General features: G+C 41.4%; 1 protein-coding gene across 4 annotated transcripts in view; it reads left to right on the top strand.

The window, feature by feature from the left end:
* scaper (S-phase cyclin A associated protein in the ER) overlaps positions 1 to 18,206 on the top strand; it is a 56,932-nt gene that overhangs the window by 13,347 nt on the left and 25,379 nt on the right. For 3 of the 4 annotated variants that reach the window (XM_023955815.1, XM_023955814.1, XM_023955816.1), the window contains 14 exons: positions 831 to 1,181; positions 2,156 to 2,323; positions 2,416 to 2,482; positions 2,565 to 2,682; positions 2,885 to 2,996; positions 3,396 to 3,536; positions 3,640 to 3,795; positions 3,879 to 4,021; positions 4,414 to 4,495; positions 4,593 to 4,745; positions 5,742 to 5,849; positions 9,188 to 9,324; positions 14,432 to 14,497; positions 14,838 to 14,964. In XM_023955815.1, the coding sequence (XP_023811583.1) occupies positions 831 to 1,181; positions 2,156 to 2,323; positions 2,416 to 2,482; positions 2,565 to 2,682; positions 2,885 to 2,996; positions 3,396 to 3,536; positions 3,640 to 3,795; positions 3,879 to 4,021; positions 4,414 to 4,495; positions 4,593 to 4,745; positions 5,742 to 5,849; positions 9,188 to 9,324; positions 14,432 to 14,497; positions 14,838 to 14,964 (1,929 nt within the window). The remainder of the gene's footprint in view (positions 1 to 830; positions 1,182 to 2,155; positions 2,324 to 2,415; positions 2,483 to 2,564; positions 2,683 to 2,884; positions 2,997 to 3,395; positions 3,537 to 3,639; positions 3,796 to 3,878; positions 4,022 to 4,413; positions 4,496 to 4,592; positions 4,746 to 5,741; positions 5,850 to 9,187; positions 9,325 to 14,431; positions 14,498 to 14,837; positions 14,965 to 18,206) is intronic. The other variant, XM_023955817.1, reaches the window with a different exon arrangement.

Genomic DNA, 18,206 nt, shown 5'->3' with positions numbered 1-18,206 from the left:
GTTTGTGTTAGTTTTTGAGGTTAGAATGCATAATTTCATTGATTATTCCCCTATATATTAATTCAAATCATTTTGAATTTATGACTCTAAATCAAATTAATCCCGTTTTGAAGGGATCTTCCCAGCATAAGATGGAAGGGTGGTGTTTTCTCACAGAGAGATGACCTTGGTTTGAATCCTGGGTGGGTCCTTTCTGTGTAGAGTTTGCATGTTCTCCTAGTGCATGTTTGAGTTTTTCCGGTCACTCCAGCCTCCACCCAGGCGTCATAGGTTAATTGATGTTTTTTCCAAATTTTCCCCATAGGTGTGTATAAGAGTGTACATTTAGTTGTGTGGCCCTGCAATGGACTGGCAACCCATCCAGGGTGTACCCCGCCTTTGTCCATGAGTAACTGGGATAGGCTCCAGCAATCCTGTGGCTCCAAAAGGGATTCCATGGGTTCAGAAATGAATGAATCGACTGTACATAGTAAAGACAAGACAGCAAATCTAAAAGATCAATCACTAGGACTACCTTTAACTAGGACTTGACTCATTCCTTATGTCTGCTTATTTGCAAATGAGTCTTACTGCTTAGTCTCAACACAGAGGGCACAGAAGAAACAAATACCTATGCAAAATCAAACTTGATCTTTCCATTGAACAAACAAATAAAGGATAAGTTTAGCTAGTATATTGAAAAGACTCTTCCTCAGTCACTTATCTTGATTTTGTGCAATATCCCTCAGCTTCACTGCATGATCTGGTGTTAATGTTTTTGTTGATCATTGAGTAATTTTGCCTGCAATATGCATGTCCTTAATGGAATTTGTGTGTGCCTGTTGGTGCAGCCCCCAGCAGAGAATGTACAGGACTCAGGGCAGTGTGCCAACGCCACCTGTGAAGACGAGCCTCCCCCTGTAGCATCTCTTACCCCATCCCCAGCATCAGAAGGCATCCCCTCAGCACCCACGTTCCCACCAACTGACACTGCCGTGTTACTTGCTGTGCCTTCTGTGGCTATTACAAGCCGCACTGACCCACCCCAGGAGGAAGGGATCAGTAATCCGGTGTCCTGTGGGGACACTGGGGCTATGGGGGGCGCCTCGAAGGGCATGGCGACATCTGCTCCAGGACAAGCTGAGACTCCCATGGCAGTGGTGAAACTGGAGAGTGTACTGGACCCCACAGAGCTTTCTACTGTGAGTGCTGAGAGATGGAGGAGCAGTAGGAGGGAAGGGCTGAGACGGCGGGAATCCCCAAGGGTCCGTCATCGTCTAAACAAAGTCAATTTTAGGAAACCTCAAGACCAAAAGTGCGGCAGGGCTGCAAAACTTTATGTAGTGGTATTGTAGCCCAATTCACTGTTAAGAATAACTGTGACCAGATGATCTTCGTACTCATTTGAGGTCTCCAGAGGTCTTTCCTAAAAGTAATCTTAATTTGGAGAGCTTTAACACAGCACTCAGAATGTTTCTTTTCCTTCTTTTTTTAATTAGGGGAGCATCAGAAAGTTTTTTTGTTTGTGTGTGTTAGAGGAACACCCTTTTCTTCTGCTAGTCCTACTTCTCTGCAGGTGATGACTGGGATGTAGACAGCTCTCCGTTTGATCTGCTCATACAAATCCCATAATAAAATTCTTATTCACCTCCAAATTCTATTTCAAGTGTTTGCTGCCCTGAGATTATGTAACACAGTTCTTTTTTCTTAAACATAAAGCCAGTAAAATGCATGAACACCTAAAGGTTGAGCCCATTTTTGAGTAAGTTTCCAGTTCCATCTGCTGCCTTCGTCCTCCCTTCTCATCCTCACTGTTGATGTCCCTGCATGACATTTCCCGCACTTGTGAAATTTGTGGTGACTTTGTGTTTAAATTTAGTTTTAATGCCAAAAAAACAATTATTATACTGTTGCATTTATTTGCCTTTGTTAAAAAAGAAAAAAAAAAACATTAGAAGCTAAAAAAAAAAGAGAAATTTAAATAAACATGTCAGTTTTTTGTATTATCTGTAATGGAATATTTCCTAGTTTTAGTTTTCAGCAGAATTTATGACCAAGTTTTGGACTATTAGACTTATGGAAACGAAGTTTTCTGTATTGACACAATTCATTTTGCAGTGTTTCGGTTTTAATGTACATAAAATGTGTGTGTCTGTTTGAATTGGCATGCGTTCAGCCCCAATCAATGGCAGAAGTCTTGGCCAAGAAAGAGGAGCTTGCAGACCGTCTGGAGAAGGCCAACGAGGAGGCGATCGCTAGCGCGATTGCAGAGGAGGAGCAGCTAACCAGAGAGATTCAGGCTGAAAACAACGACCTGGAAACTGACAATGAAAGCGACTTTTCTGTAAGAATAATAATGATTACTTTCATTGATGTTTACAGTTCCTTTTTTTTTTTATAATTGTGAACTAATGCAACAACAAATCTTCGTTACAGACTAGTATTGCCTGTGGTAGCTATGGAGCCAATATGGAATGGAGTGACATGCTGGCCGATTTTGATGGTATGGAAGGTGAAGATCTAAAGCGGCAATAAAGATGACGCACAACGTTTATTTTTAAAAATTTTTTTTTTTTTTTTTTTAGCTCGAGAGCCGTGGCGTCAGAGTACCTCCTGGGGAGACATAGTAGAAGAGGAACCTGCGCGGCCCCCAGGACATGGAATCCACATGCACGAGAAGCTATCCTCACCATCACGCAAAAGGTACACAGCCTCTGTATCCTTGTTCTTTGTGTTCTTTTCTGTAACTCAACATCCTGAGAGGAAGCCATATGAGCAACTTTGTTCTATTACCATTCCCACCCAGAATGTCAAAGCAAACTCTAGTGTCTGTTACAGTCTGTGTCAGCTGTTGCTGACGGAGAGGAGGAGAAAAATGAGCGATTTGTTTCGATATTTTGGACAGAACCATTGCAGAGTCAAAGAAGAAACATGAGGAGAAACAGCTGAAAGCACAGCAGCTGAGGGACAAACTCCGCGAGGAAAAGACATTCAAACTGCAGAAGCTCATGGAGAGAGTAAGTAAGCTATGCCAAGCCGCAGACAGACAGCACCTGAAAGAAACTTCATGTAGGCCAAACTCTGTCTGGCTCTCAATGAGAGCTTCTGTCAGCAGACTGTTCGATAGGTTCACTAAATATTACAAACCTTTCCAGTCTCATCCAAGCCAGCTGGCTGCAGGCAGTCAGAAGAAAAACCTTCAGCCAAAATCAACAGCCTTTCATGAGTTTGTTTTTAAGCAGGACTTGATATCTTTGAATAAATTGGGTCAACCGCACAAATTCACAGAGCTGTACTTACCGTTTAATAATTCCACATCGACACACTTGAAGGGACAAAGACTTAATAAAAACTAGTTTGGCCTTTAAGACACTATTGTACATTTTTCTGTCTTCACGTCTTTCACTTTTCTGCAGGAGAAGGATGTGCGGAAATGGAAAGAAGAGTTGTTGGAGCAACGTCGAAAGATGATGGAGGAAAAGCTGCTTCATGCAGAGTTTAAGAGGGAGTTACAACTCCAAGCGATTGTAAAGAAAGCGCAGGAGGAAGAGGCCAAGGTAAAGAAAGGAATCCTTAACATATACACCAGAGTTTCTCGCAAATTTACAGACTTTCTGTTCCGATCCGTTTATAGTTGTGGGATTTATTTTCCTTCAACAGGTGAATGAAATAGCTTTTATTAACACTCTGGAAGCCCAAAATAAGAGACATGATGCCCTGGCAAAGTTAAGCGAGTATGAGCTACGCCTCAATGAGCTACAGGAAGAAAGACAGAGGAGACAAGAGGAGAAGCAGGCTAGAGACGAAGCTGTTCAAGTATGTGCTGTAGATTCTTTTTGGCACATATATTACTCTTCCTATCCGATTCACATGGTAACATAGCTGCAACTCCTCAATAGGAACGTAAGCGGGTCTTGGAAGCAGAGCGGCAGGCGAGGGTGGAGGAGCTGCTGATACGAAGGAAGGAGCAGGAGGCCCGCATTGAGCTGCAGCGGCAGGAGAAGGAGAAGGCGAGGGAAGATGCAGCACGGGAAAGGGCAAGGTTTGTGCTTCATTTAATGACCTGCCAAATGCAAAAAAAAGAAAAACAGAAACCATTTACCGCATTAGACAAAAAAAACCCTGAAACAACAGACAATAGCTTTTAATTATCTCATTCCTTTTTCCATTTTGAAGATTTTATTAACATATTTAAAAATTCAAAAACCTACTTTTGCTTTAACTCTGTGACTATAATCCATGTGGAATAACATGAAAAATGGTCAGATTATCTAAATAAAATTACAAGATGTGCAAAGTTTTAAAGAGTATTTTCTGCTTTCTGAAGATTGAACTGTACAATGCTTTTCAACATTTAAAATTCAAACTTTCAACTGTTTTTTATTAAAACAACCATTTTTTCTTTTACTGTTTAACGCTGCTTTTTGTTTAAAGAGATCGTGAGGAGCGTTTGGCCGCTCTCAGTGCGGCCCAACAGGAAGCCATGGAGGAGCTCCAGAAGAAAATTCAGATGAAGGCAAGATTATACTGCACTCCTTTTTTCATTTTAGGCAGATCATATTTAGGAATCCTCATTTCCCCGATTGACCCACAGTGTCTGCTTTCCTCCACAGCACGACGAGAGCAGTCGCAGGCATATGGAGCAGATGGAGCAGAGGAAGGAGAAGGCCGCAGAGTTCAGCAGCGGCCGACACGCAAACACGGACTACGCCCCCAAAATGACACCGTACGAGCGCAAGAAACAGTGCTCATTATGTGGCGTTGTGGTATGTGAAGATTTGTGTGTTGTGTGGCCTGTTATTAATTTTTGACTACTTTTATGCAGTTTTCAAATTATTTTATTTGTCTAACTTTACAGCACCTCACAATGTTTAGTGTTCTTTTTTAATTCCATAGCAAAAATGTGTTCTTCCTGCTACTTCACACTTTTTTCTTTTCAATTTTTTTAATGAAATGAGCAGCCAATGCCATTGAACAGCTGTGCTCACTGGCTAGCCGTGTAGACATTAAAATGCTGATATGATGGTGGTTCCAAGGATTTCTGGAAAAACACACATTTACGGTAAATGATTGAACAGGTTTACGAGTGGATATGATTATGCATTTTTTTTAAGCATCTGGCAACAAATTGAACAAGCAGAGACATTTATCTCCGATTAACTGGCTGCCATGACAACAGGGATGGAACACCTTGAGTCTTCAATGCAGCATCAGATAAGGAGGAGGGTTCGAGGGCGAAAGAGGGAATCTTGTTAAAATGTTAGATAACCTTGGCTGACATCGGACACCAGAGATCACGGATGGGTCCACCACAGCGAGCACTTTATTTAATGACATTAAACACAAACCATCTCGAATGGGCTTGTTTCCAGAAATGGAACAAAAACAATTCTGACTACACACCTGCCTCTTGTCATAGCTATTTGTCAGAGCAACAGCACTATTTATTTAGACATCTATGATAATTTGTTATTGGTGTCAGCTAGCATCTGTCAGATGGGGTGTGTTTTAGTCATTTTGAGTGACAAAACACAACACAATGCATTCTCTATTGCCCTTCAATGCCAAAATGCTAAAGGTGACGGGTTTTTGACATATGATTTGGCCTGAATTGTGCTGCAAATGTTTAAAACTGAGGTCCAGGAGTGACAGTGGTAAATGATATCACTGCAGTAACTCTATGGGTCCTGGTGACCTCTTCCTGCCTCTGCTTCTTTTGTGTTTGCTGAGCTGACCTTTGACTGCTGTGTTTGTCTTCGTAGATCACCTCAGAGGTGCACCTGTTCAGCCACACCAAGGGCAAGAGGCACCAACAGGCTGTGCGAGACAGTAGCAGCATCCAGGGACGGGAGCTGTCTGATGAAGAAGTGGTGCGTGTTTCCCCTTACTCCCTTAAAGACAAACAGACACTCATTTTGTCCAGAGAACTGCCCCAACGCCTGTTGTTTTGTGAAAATTGAGTTTTATTTCCAGCTCATTAATATTGTTTATGTGTCTGCCTATAACAAATGGACCTTGAAGTGTACACAGTTAAGGTTCATCACTTAAGAGTAGCGTTTACATCACCTTCTTATCCTCAGGCTTTTTTTCCAGTCATTGAGTGGCTGTTCATGGGAAGGTAGCTTGTGAATGCAAGGTAACCTCTCAGGGTGCAATTTGAGATTGGCTTTTCAGCACCGCTCATTGTAATGCTGACAAGTGTTGGTGCTTTGCAAAGCACCTTTGGCCCCAACTACTTCTTTTTTTTTTTTTTTTTCAAACAAAGCATCTCACTCAATTTCAAGGAAACTGCACTCCTTTCTTCCAAGTCCAAACACATGGACTAAGTGGACTAAATTCACGCTTAAAAGAGAAATTTCAAGTTTTGTTTCTGATTAATAAGTTAGATGGTGATTATGTCATTAAGTACCAAAGCAGAATAGCAGGAGGACACAGATGTTTAACATAAGATAGGTTTTATTTTACCCCAAAAAACATGCTCACCTAATTAAAACTCAAATAGAAATAGGAACCAGCGTGGAAACCAGGCTTGAGGTTGATGTGATGAAGCGATATTTTGAGGAACTGTCCGCGCCAGAGACTGACCCAATCATGATCACAGAGGACGTCACCATAATAGATTTTATTTATAATGCACTTTTCATTAAATGAAACCTCAAAGTGCTACAAGATATGAATAAAAAATCAATTAAAAGAAAAAGGAAAGTCCACATTTTACCACGAAACTGGCTTAACACTATAAAAGTAGCACTTAACAAACAAAAAATAAAAACTTTTAGCAATCATAGGCTTTTTAAAATAGAAATTTCTTTAAAAGGGCTTTAAAAGAGTCCAGGGTCTGTGATGTTCTGAGATGAACATAAGTTTGGATTCTTTTTATTTCAAACGGGCATAATGCAAAAGTTAAGTCCTTTGGTCAGCAGGCTTGTCATGGTCATCTGTTTCCTTCTATCCGATCTATGATCTGATCTATATATGACCTATGTCCCCTTCCTCCTAGATAGGTTATTTACTCTGCTTTTGCAGGGTTTTTTTCTGCTTTGTCTTTTGGCTGCTCCATCTGAGGTCTGACTCCATCTAACCCTACCTTCTTTATCCCCCTCAGTCACAACCCCCCCACCCTAATGTCCGTCTTGACTACATCCATGAACTTCCTCTTTGGTCTTCCTCTAGTCTAGACCTCTTTCATCCAGCTCTAACCTTGGCATCACTTCAGTAAAATAATCACAGTCCCTCCTCTGAATGTAGCCCAAACCATTTTCATTTGGCTTTATTTTTCAAAAAGTTTTATTCATCCCTGATCCTATCCTCCCTCATCACTCTCAGAGAACCTCAACATCTTCAGCTCTTCTACCTCCAGCTCTGTCCTCTGTCTCCCTTTCAGAACCATTGTCTCTAAACCAAAAATATGGTAGATGTCTCTACAGTCTTTTATACCATTTTCTGTCATTCTTGCTGACATTCTTATAGCAAACATCATGCCTGAAATCTTCCTCCACCCTTTCCCACCTGCTAACACTCAAGTTGAGTTGACAACTCATTCCCACACTTTCTATTGCTCTGGACTTTGGACACCGTCACAGCAAGCAGAAGGTGCTCAAAGCTGATCCTTGGTTTAGTCCCACCTCCACTCCTCTGTCACTCCTACAACACATCTCATCACTGTCTTCCAGCTCTCATACAAGTCCTGAACAACTCCAACCTATTTCTCTGCCACTCTAGACTTCCTCATACAAACCAAAGCTCCTCGCTCTGTATCCTTTATACAGTTCTACGATCCCACAATACAGCTCTGTCTAACCTTCTCTTTACTTCTCCAGAAGCATATTCACAACAAATATTGCATCTGATACTCTTCTTTAGGATGAAATAATACTAAGCTACACTTTTGACCCGATACTTCCACAATTCTTTACCATAACTTCATTTCGGGAATCATCAGCTTTATTCCTTTGTCGTTTCCATAAATGTGCATATCTTCCATTTTGTCCTAAATCAAGCCCTTGAACAGTTCTCCATTTCTGAGGCATTTGGCTTTGGTTTTGTATCTGATGCCCTTTCTGACACAAAAACCTCTACATTTAGCCAGACTTGGGACCAGCAGATGAATGCACTAGCTTGGGCCCACTTGTGGTTGAAATTGTATTTTCCGTTGTTAACATAATTAAAAACAGTTTCATTAGGTAAAGTTAAGTGAAGTTTCTAAAGTGTATTTCAAAACCAGTGACACAAGAACAAGATGGCAACCATACAAAAAATTCCAGATATGAACACTCTTCAGTAGGTTTTTTATAATGAAACTTGATGTTAACTCTTTTGTTTTAATTTTTTGACATAAAAATCTTTAAAATGTTAATTGCATATAAACTGAGATTTTTAAAATTTACATCCTCACGTTGATCTTTAGTTGAGTTATGGAGGGGAATTTATTTAGTCCCATAGCAAACTTTGTTTTTTGGAAAATTGTGTAATTTCCATTACAGAGCAACTGTAGAGTCAATCAGTCGTTTCTGTGGTACCATTTAGCGGTTTACAACCACGCTCTTGTGAAAAGCCCTTTTCAGGCTGCAGGTGCAGGAACAAAACTGACCAGAGGGTACAGCATCCCACACACGGGTTAGCTGCACTTCTAAATGGGATGCCTTTATCTGTGGACCTTTCTTTTCTCTGGGGTGCTGGATGACAGCATAATTGGGTAATTGGTTTCTTACACATGCATCATGCTGTTCAAATTGGGTTACATTCCCCCGTCTTCTCGTGGAAAGTATCAGAACCATCTGACACGGCTGGACAGAAGGCAGCACCTTCAGGCTGCTTGCATGTCTGAGGGTGAGCAGGTGGATACAAAAGAGTAAATAGAGTCGAGGGTAATTACAGGGATCTAGTGGGGTAGTGTCACACAATATACCTGGTGTCACATGCTAAGTGTCAAAAATACAATGTTTTTCTAGTGTTTTTTAATGCTAAAGGTGTCTGTTTGCTTTTTTGTCTATCCTGGGTTATTTTAGCCAACATATATTGTCTAATAATACATATTTTTTCCAAAACTTGAGCATAACTAACAGATCTTGGCCATTTTTTAAAAATTGAATTTAGTTTCGAAATGAGAGACTATATTTTTTTGAGATTTTGAGATTTAAAATATAAATAAATGTTTTATGAAGTTACCAAACCTTAACCTTCATGTGTCGCTTCTTTTTCTACTTAGGAGCATCTTTCCTTGAAGAAATACATTGTGGATATTTTGACGGACAGCTCGGTTTCCTCTGAGGGCGTGAAGGATGGAGAGGAGCGACAAAAAGCGAGAAAGAAAGCAAAGAAGCTCAGAGCTAGAATGAACTCCAGGTGATGTCATCATCACCTCCCTCCCTGAGTTGAACTCCTTATGAGTGATAAGGAGAAGGAAAGCGGATGTTATTTGCATCCAGGCTGTCTACAAGCTAACACTGATGAGCTTAATTTATGACCACTTTCTGTGATTGGGGAGCAAAGCCCCAAATTGATTTGTAGGTGTCCAACTTTCCCCTGCAAAGAGCTTTTCTCCAAATTGCTGCCATGGCATTGCCAAATTTGAGGTCTCCCTTGCTGTGCAAGATGCATGTTGAAGTATGTGGGAGGCCTGCATATTTTTCTTCTTCTGAGGAATTGATGTTTTTTCTAAATGACACGGGGGTAAAAAATCAATAGTAATCAACAAATAGGCTGTGATGCTGCTTCATTTCTGATCCTGGACTAGAGATTTCTCAGTTTTGCCTAATTTCTCACCAGGGTAAAAAATTAGGACTATTGTATAATGTTGCTTATGCAAGTAGGTAAAGAAATCCGATAGGTCTAGGTGCGAAATTTCCTTGATGTGGTTTTCAACTGGGGAGATGCAAGAAATGGCTTTCAAGAAAAATTGAATTATGGATTCCATGAACCAATATTGTTTTTCAAAAGTAAAAACCAGTTCAAATAAGGTTGTTTTAAAAAAAAAATCACCACCAAATTGTTCCTCGAACTGAGACATTTGCACGTCACACACTCTTTCATGTTAAAATATTTTTGTCTTGAGGTAACGATTTTATTTGATTGTTAAAGAATTCTAGATATATATTTTTGAATAACTTTCTATTGAAATTATATCGAGAAATGAACAAATCTACATGCTTGTGTGCAAACAAGTCTTTCTGAATTCCCCTATATTCAGTAAAAAAAACAGTTCATTGGTTAGTTTTGATGACAGCAAAAAATACTTTTTTTGTTTAAATTAAATTCTAGTTTTTTAGTGCTACTGGAATTTTGTCTCTCTAAATTAAGAGATGGGCTCATTTGGATTATCGCAGTAAATCAACGTCATACTTTTTTGCTACTTCAGATTTAACTTTTCCTAGTTTGTTTGTTTTTAGCTGGAAACACATTTAGACCTCTCTTTAGGCCGTTTAGGCCCTTTCCAATATGCGTTTTATTTTTTTAAACAAATAAATGTTTTTCTGGTTCTTTTTTTTAAAGTCCCACTCCAATCATTTTTTGATCTATTATTTGATCTACAGCGTCCCAGTGGTCTATTACCGGTAATTATGGTTACGTCGTTGCTTGTTACTCTAGCATGAATCCTTTTAAATTTGATTCCCAATGTATATTTGCCCAATGCGGTATTTTAAGTCCAATTCCCCCTAGATGTGAATAAATACACACCAATTTTTATTTTTTATTTTAAGAAATTAAAAACTTGTATGCTCTCGCGTGGCCACATAGAATGACATGGAGGGCCACATCCGGGCCAAATGTGGGCAAGAGTTCATCAGAAGTTCACTTATTAGTTGTGGACGGGACCGTCGGCAAATACTTGCATGGATCTTTATGCTTTAGAATGGAGCGGAACAGGGAGCTTGTGGGCTGCAGATTGTAAACCATTGCTACAAGCTCTTTACAGACTTTGGAGACAATTAGAAGTTCAGAGGGCCTTTTGTCTGAAACGCTTCATTCTTGGCGCTGCTGTTCTTACCTTGGTGAGGCTCAGCAGCACTGCGAAAATTACAACATGATCTGCCTCTGTTCACCATCATTCATGCAGCAGCCCCACTGAGACCAGCACTTAAAGGCAGCAGGCCTTTCGAGGTCATAAATAACAAAGAGCCCCCGTGAACATGAAGGTGAGCCACTTCACCAATGGGTGGAAATGAACCCTTTTATTGGAGCGCTGCATGGTGTCCTTTAAAAACACAAGTGGATCTCACAGCATTTTCAAAAGGGCCACGTGTATCATAAATCCATAAACACACATGATATGCCATGTGCTTTTTGGTTAACTCGTGTTTTGAAAGTAAAGGAAGCTGGTAAAACTGTTCTTTTAGAAGCCAACCACTCAGTCGATGATGGGGATGGCTTGTGAATTGAGAAGTCCAATCCTCCACTTGCCTTATTTTCTAGTTCTCATCTGTTGATGGTTGCTTGTGGTTCACTGAGCAGGAAACAGTGTTGCCAGTGTGTGGGGGGGGTTGAGTGTGAAAGTCAGATGATGGAGTGTGTACAAAGATACTCCTGTATGGAATACAGCTTTACCCCCTTTAAGTGTGGCCGCAATTCGCTGAATGCTTTACATTGAGAACATTAGGGAGAAAGAATTTCTAAAGGTTATTCTGCTCTTTATTGCTACTAAGATGACAACCCTGCTTCCTGTTTGCATGTGCATTTATTTGTACGTAAGGGGGAGTTCTTTTTAGTTAAACTAAATTAGATTAAATATATCACTGGTCATTTTTAGAGAAATGAAGCTCTTTTAAATTCTCTTCTTTCTAAGTCATTATTGGGGTTTAGAAATCAGGTTTTGCTTTGCAGTTGCTCCTAATTTAATGTGAATATTTTTACACTTGTATAGGATATAAGTAAAAGTCTGTCGCAAAAAAAACAAAACGTATTGCATCAGCCTTTTTATCCTTCCCAAATAACATAAAGTCACTGCAAGCAAAACAACCTCACATTTTTTACACAGTATCACTGGCTAAAACAGGTTTGGCGTTAAATTATTTGTTGATTTTTTTTTTTTTCTTTTCTTTGTAACAATCGCGTCGACCTAAACTCATGTCATAACTAGTTTTTAGTATAAAAAATCTCAAATTGTTGAAGTATCTTATTTTCTTTGATTGCACTTAGGGGTGTGACGATAACCGCATCACCGTGGTGATGAGGTCATCACCCCACGTTTTTTTTTGTTGTTGTTGAAAGTTCTGCATATGGTGCGTGATTGGAACTATAATAAACATAATAAACATAATAAACATATCCTGTCGGCTGCGGGAAGGGTCGGGCATACGGCGCTGGGGGTTGGCCGGCTGAGGGGGGGGGTTACTGCGTGGCGGCGGGGGTAGGGAGGGTAACCAGATGATTGTGAGTATGTGTGTGTGAGTGCATGGGTAGGACGGACCTGGGGGCTGGCTCGCTGGGACCCTCTGGGGCTTTCCCTCCCCATCACAGAGAGGGGAGGGCACTGAGAGGGTTGGGGAGGGGGGCTCAGATATTATGGCGGGGGGGGGGGGGGGGGGGTTGTAGTGCGTAGGGTTTTAGGGTTATGGGGGGTGGCTGTGGGTGCGTGGCGATCCCTGGGTTGCTAAGGTCGCGTGCCTGGACTGGCTTGCGGAGACGGGGCGCCGGTCGGGTGGTGGCCGGCTCATGGATTCCGGGGGCCCTGGCTTCGTCCCTGGCCTTTGTCTCGGTGTCCGGCGCCCGGTGGCCCCCATGGCTGCCGCCTGGTACGGCTAAGCGCTCCTGTCTTGTGGCCTGGGGGCCGGACACTGGGTTCGCTTGTGCCTCTGGGCATTGGGGGGGCCCCTGTAGGGGGGCCCTCTCTGTGCCTGGCTGGTGGGGTGGGCGGTCCCCTCCTCCTCCCCTCCCGGGCTGCCTGGGTCCGGATGCTGGGGGGGCTTCTGGCCTGGGGGGCTCTCCTCCCCTCTCCTGGTCTGGCTGGTCTGGCTGGGTAGGATCTGGCTCCCTTTATGAACACACGGTTCACGTCGGCAGCATGCATGTATCTCCACCCCCACGTGCACGTGCACACTGCCACACTCCCTGTCTGCTTCATCCCTCCTCCTTACCTACAGTGTATTGATGGACAGATTTTTTTCGCTCATCTTAGTGTCAGATTTTCACCTTTTATGTAACATTCGTCTTTCCAGCAGATCTGGTATAATTGTTACAGCTTAAAATAACTTATTCAAATCAGTGCTTGTATCCCCCACCTTTTCACCTTTCTTCCTTTTACTCTCTTCCACCCTCCCCTCACATTCTTCCCCTCTCCCTCCCCACACACACTAAATGTAACAAATAAATAAAAAATAAAACGACAAAAAGGGGTTTATACAAATCTACACTCTAGTTTCTTGAAGCTATATAACCTCTTTTTGTGATAGTAAAACCTGTCCAACACAAAAAGCCTTCAGCTCTAATCTGTTTGCTCAGCTGTTGGACAGAACAAGTTAAAAGATGGGAAAAAAAAAAGAAAAAAAAAGGAACTATAATAAACACATATTAAACACATTCATCTTTTCTGATAATGTACTTTTCTGCTAGTCCTGTTTTCAGACTTCAAGGGCTTCTGGGGGAAACCTTTTATTACTGTTCTCCTTCACTCCCTGCGCGCTATCACTCCCTCTCGCGCTGCACGTGCTCACTCTTCTTACACACGCACGCGGTTTCAGCAGCACATACACATCCTCATTCTACAACAGAAGTTTCCGTCTCACGAGGAAATATGACAAATTTACTGCATTCTAATTATTAATTTCCATTGTATTCATTTCCATTTCAAGCTGCGTGCGTTCTTGAGTGCGTGACGCAGATGCCCAGCCGCCTGAGGATTTTCTGGGGGGGGGTTGCTAGAGTCCCGACACCACGACTCGTGTTGCTTCATCACAGCGGTGATCAAAAATCCCACACCATCACAGCTCTAATTGCAATCAGTTAATAGTTTTATACTAAAAACCTGTTGTTGAATATTGGAGATGTAAATGAGCCTCTGGTCTGTCCAGATGGGGATTTCCACAAAAAACATCAAAATTTAAATTTCATAGGAAATATTTAACAGCATCAGTTGTGCACTGAATGTGTTTCATCAAACGGATCAGTTGGACTTGGACTTTCTGAATGAACAGATTCATCCACCTGGTACATATCGTGCTTTGGCTGTTGACCACAACCCTTTCAAATTCCTTTTTATGCTCCTAATCTTTTTTTTTTGTCAAATCAAGGAAAAGAACGCATTAAGTCAAGAAAGTCCTGACTCTGATTTAAGCTAGTGGCAGCAAAGTGTTCAGCACCTAATTTTTTTTTTTTAAAGCTACTTAATCTAATGAGCGGCAGCAGATCAAATAAATAGTTGGATCATTATTTCAAACTGTACTTTTTTCCCACTTTGATATGTTACTCCCTTTACTGACAACTTTGAAACTTATTTTTCTTGCTTTTCTCTCTGCAGGGCAAAGGAATACGAGACATCAATGGATGCAAAGGCCCAGGTCCCTGACTCCCCATACAAGGCAAAGTGAGTATTCTTTTCTCGTTTTATCTTATCTGAATTTTACTTACATTCTTTCGTTTTCTATGACATAATTTTATGAAAACAAATCTAGCTTTTTCATACATGATTCAAAAATTCATTCAGAGTAAATTAATTACGCTTTTTTAAATTAAATACATGGAACAAACTTGATGATTTACTAGAAGAAAGATAAAGTTTTCTATTTTTAAAACTCACATCTGGTAATTGATTTTTGCTCTTTATTTAAATGACTGTGAAAAAAACGTTCTTTATTGTAGAAACCCAAGATTAAAATGAGCTGTTTTAACCAATGACTAATAACTTTTGGTTCCTGCATGTTCAGGTTGCAGCGTTTGGTGAAAGACCTGTTGAAGCAGCTGCAGGGCCAAGACAGTGGGCAGTGGGCCAACAACAAAGTGTCTGGTCTAGACAGAACTCTTGGAGAGGTATCACGCATCTTTGAAAAACAGGTACGAATTAGAAGGAATTTTCCAGAGTAGCAGATAAAGTCATAAAAATACGGCTTTTCTCCTTTTTTAAATGTAAATGTATTTGAAATTAGTTCTGTCTCTTATCGATAAATTTAATTTGTGTTTACTTGTCATATATATGAAAGGGCGGCAGTGGCTCAGGAGGTTGAGCAGGTCGCCCAATGATCAAAGCGGTTTGATCCCCGCTCCCCCCAGTCAACTGTTGTTGTGTCCTTGTGCAAGACACTTCACCCTCCCTGCTTCCAGTGTGGCTCCACTGGTGTGTGAATGCGTATGAATCTCCCGGTGATGGTCAGAGGGACCGTAGGCGTGAACTGGCAACCACGCCTCTACCATCACCAAGTATAGATGAGGAGTGAATGAATAATGGACACAGTGTAAGTGCTTTGAGCGTCTGGAAAAGCGCAATCTAATCCATTATCATTATTATCTTTTTTTTTTAACTTGTCCTGTATTATTATTATTTTTTTAAATATTTATATTTATGATCAAGTTTTTCGCCTAAGGATTTGTTTGAGACTTTGTTGCTCAACGTTTTTGGAACCCAATTCTAAAACAAAAAGCAACCAAATAAAACACCTGTTACTGTGTTTATAAAGCGTTAAAAAAATGCAGCCCCCTTTGTAACTCAGACATAAAAGCTGCTGTTCGACCAGTCATAAAAGCCCACTTCGCATGCCTCTGGGTGTGAGGATGAGGAGGTTACAGCCATTCCTGGAGAGTCCATTTACAAATTTCCCCAGAGAGACGAGGACAGAGGCATAAGATGTGGGTGGCACATTGTCATGTAAGGTAAGGGGGAGGAGACGAGCATGATGCGAGGAGCATGCAAGCTGTTACTCCATGTGGGCTCCTCCCCTCAGCTCTACAAACTCCCAGTGGGAGGTCAGAGGTCAGTGGGCCACAGGAGGTGCTCCATTTAATATCAGTGTTGGGGGCCAGAAACTGATCTGACTGTCTGGGTCCTTTGACTCTTTAACCTGAGTTTAACCACATTTTTCTTTAACCATTTCAGCAAGTTCCACCTCTCCATTTTCAGACAAGTCCACAATAAAGTTGTCATCCCAGAATTGGTCAGTCAGGGGACCACTTCCGTCTCTAATCCCCTGACAAAGTCAAATAAATAGAGCCTCCATCAGCTTGACTGTCTGGCCCCTTGGTCACTTCAAGTCGAGCCCATTTAGATTATTTGACCTAACAAGCATCTCTCATGTCATTGGCTCACCTCGAGCTTTGTTTTTCTCCCTCATATCTGATTCAGTCTCCACTTTCCCTGCTAATTCCTCAGACAACACCAAACCCTGCCGCCTTACACAGCTGTTTGTGTTCCAAACCCCCTCCAAACCTTTCTATTTTTGAGGCTACGTCTAGTTTTTGACCAAACGGTGCTTCTCCCTCTGAGGCCTCTGACGGTGTGTTTTGTGTCATGCCAAAGTTATTTTCAAATTTATTTATTTTTTCGCTTTGGAAGACTTACAGGAAGTAATTCCTCCAGTATTTTGCCTTTTTTTTTCTTGCTGTCAAACCTGCCTTACAGTGAAGCTGTATTATTTATTTATTACTTAAAGTTGCTTCTATTGCTTCCAGCAACATGACAGGTGAAAGATGGTAGAGTATCAGGAATGTGGAGCAGTGAGGGCTGGAGACGACTGACTGTATTTGGTAGCTGTCCGACTGTGATGAGGGAGTGGTGGGATCTGTATTGGGGGCACGCGGCAAGTTAAAGGGAAGAGGGAGATTTTTGGTTTGGGCCTTCAGCCGGCTGACAAGTACAGGCCAAAGCTTTGACAGAATTTTACCAAGGCAAAGAAAAGTGGACACAAAACAATGTAGAATTCTAAGATTGGTTGTATGCAAACAATAATTCCACTTGAGTTTAAATTGTTTTTTTATTTTGAAATGTTGGCTTTATTCGGCCATATTACACGTTAAATATTTGTACTATAATTTATCTAGAAAGTGCATTATTAGGATCTTGAAGTGCTTCTTACAAACGATGTTACAATAACCGGTGTTACAATAGCCGGTGTTACCCGGGCAGTGTGTTCGGGATCATTGTCATGCTGAAAGACCCAGCTACATATCATCTTCAGTGCCCTTGCTGGTGGAAGGAGGTTTTCACTCAAAATCTGATGACACATGGTCCCTTCATTCTTTCCTTTACATGGATCAGTTGTCCTGGTCCCTTTGCTGAAAAACAGCCCCAATGCATGATGCTTCCCCACCCATACTTTATGGTGTTCTTCGGATGCAACTCGGCATTCTTTCTACTTCACACCCTTACCAAAAGGTTCTGTTTTGGTTTCATTTGACCGTAGCACAATCTCCCAATCCTCTTCTGGATCATCCAAATGCTCTCTAGCAAACTTTAGACAGGCCTGCACATGTACTGGCTTTAGCAGGGGGACACGTCTGGCGCTGCAGGATTTGAGTCCCTGGCGGCGTAGTGTTACTGATAGTAACCTTTGTTACTTTGGTCCCAGCTCTCTGCAGGTCATTCACTAGGTCCACCTGTGTGGCTCTGGGATTTTTGCCCACCGTGATTGTGATCATTTTGACCCCACGGGGTGAGATCTTGCGGGGAGCCCCAGATGGAGGGAGATCATCAGTGGCCTTGTATGTCTTCCATTTCCTAATAATTGCTCCCACGGTTGATTTCTTCACACCAAGCTGCTTACCTATTGCAGATTCAGTCTTCCCAGCGTGGTGCAGGTCAACACTTTTGTTTCTGGTGTCCTTAGACAGCTCTTTGGTCTTAGCCATAGTGGAGATTGGAGTGTTACTGTTTTAGGTTGTGGACAGGTGTCTTTTATATAGATAATGAGTTCAAACAGGTGTCATTAATATAGGTAATTAGTGGAGGACAGAGGATCCTCTTACAGAAGACATTACAGGTCTGAAAGCCAGACATCTTGTTTGTCAGTGACCAAAGACCTATTTTCCACAATAATTTGCAAATAAATACTTTAAAAATCAGAAAATGGGAATTTTCTGGATTTTTTTCCTCATTTTGTCGCTCATAGTTGAGGTTTACCTAAGATGGAAATTACAGGCCTCTCTTATCTTTTTGAGTGGGAGAACTTGCACAATTGGTGGTTGACTAAATACTTTTTTGGCCCACTGTAAATATATATTATATGAATACTTTATCATTTCTGATTAAACTGATTTGATTACAGCTCTTTTAGGACAGGACTTATTTAACGCTAATTACCAACAAT

Source organism: Oryzias latipes, chromosome 6 (assembly GCF_002234675.1).
Source record: "Oryzias latipes chromosome 6, ASM223467v1".
In the NCBI taxonomy this organism is placed as follows: domain Eukaryota; kingdom Metazoa; phylum Chordata; class Actinopteri; order Beloniformes; family Adrianichthyidae; genus Oryzias; species Oryzias latipes.
This window is presented reverse-complemented; position numbering and strand designations above follow the sequence as displayed.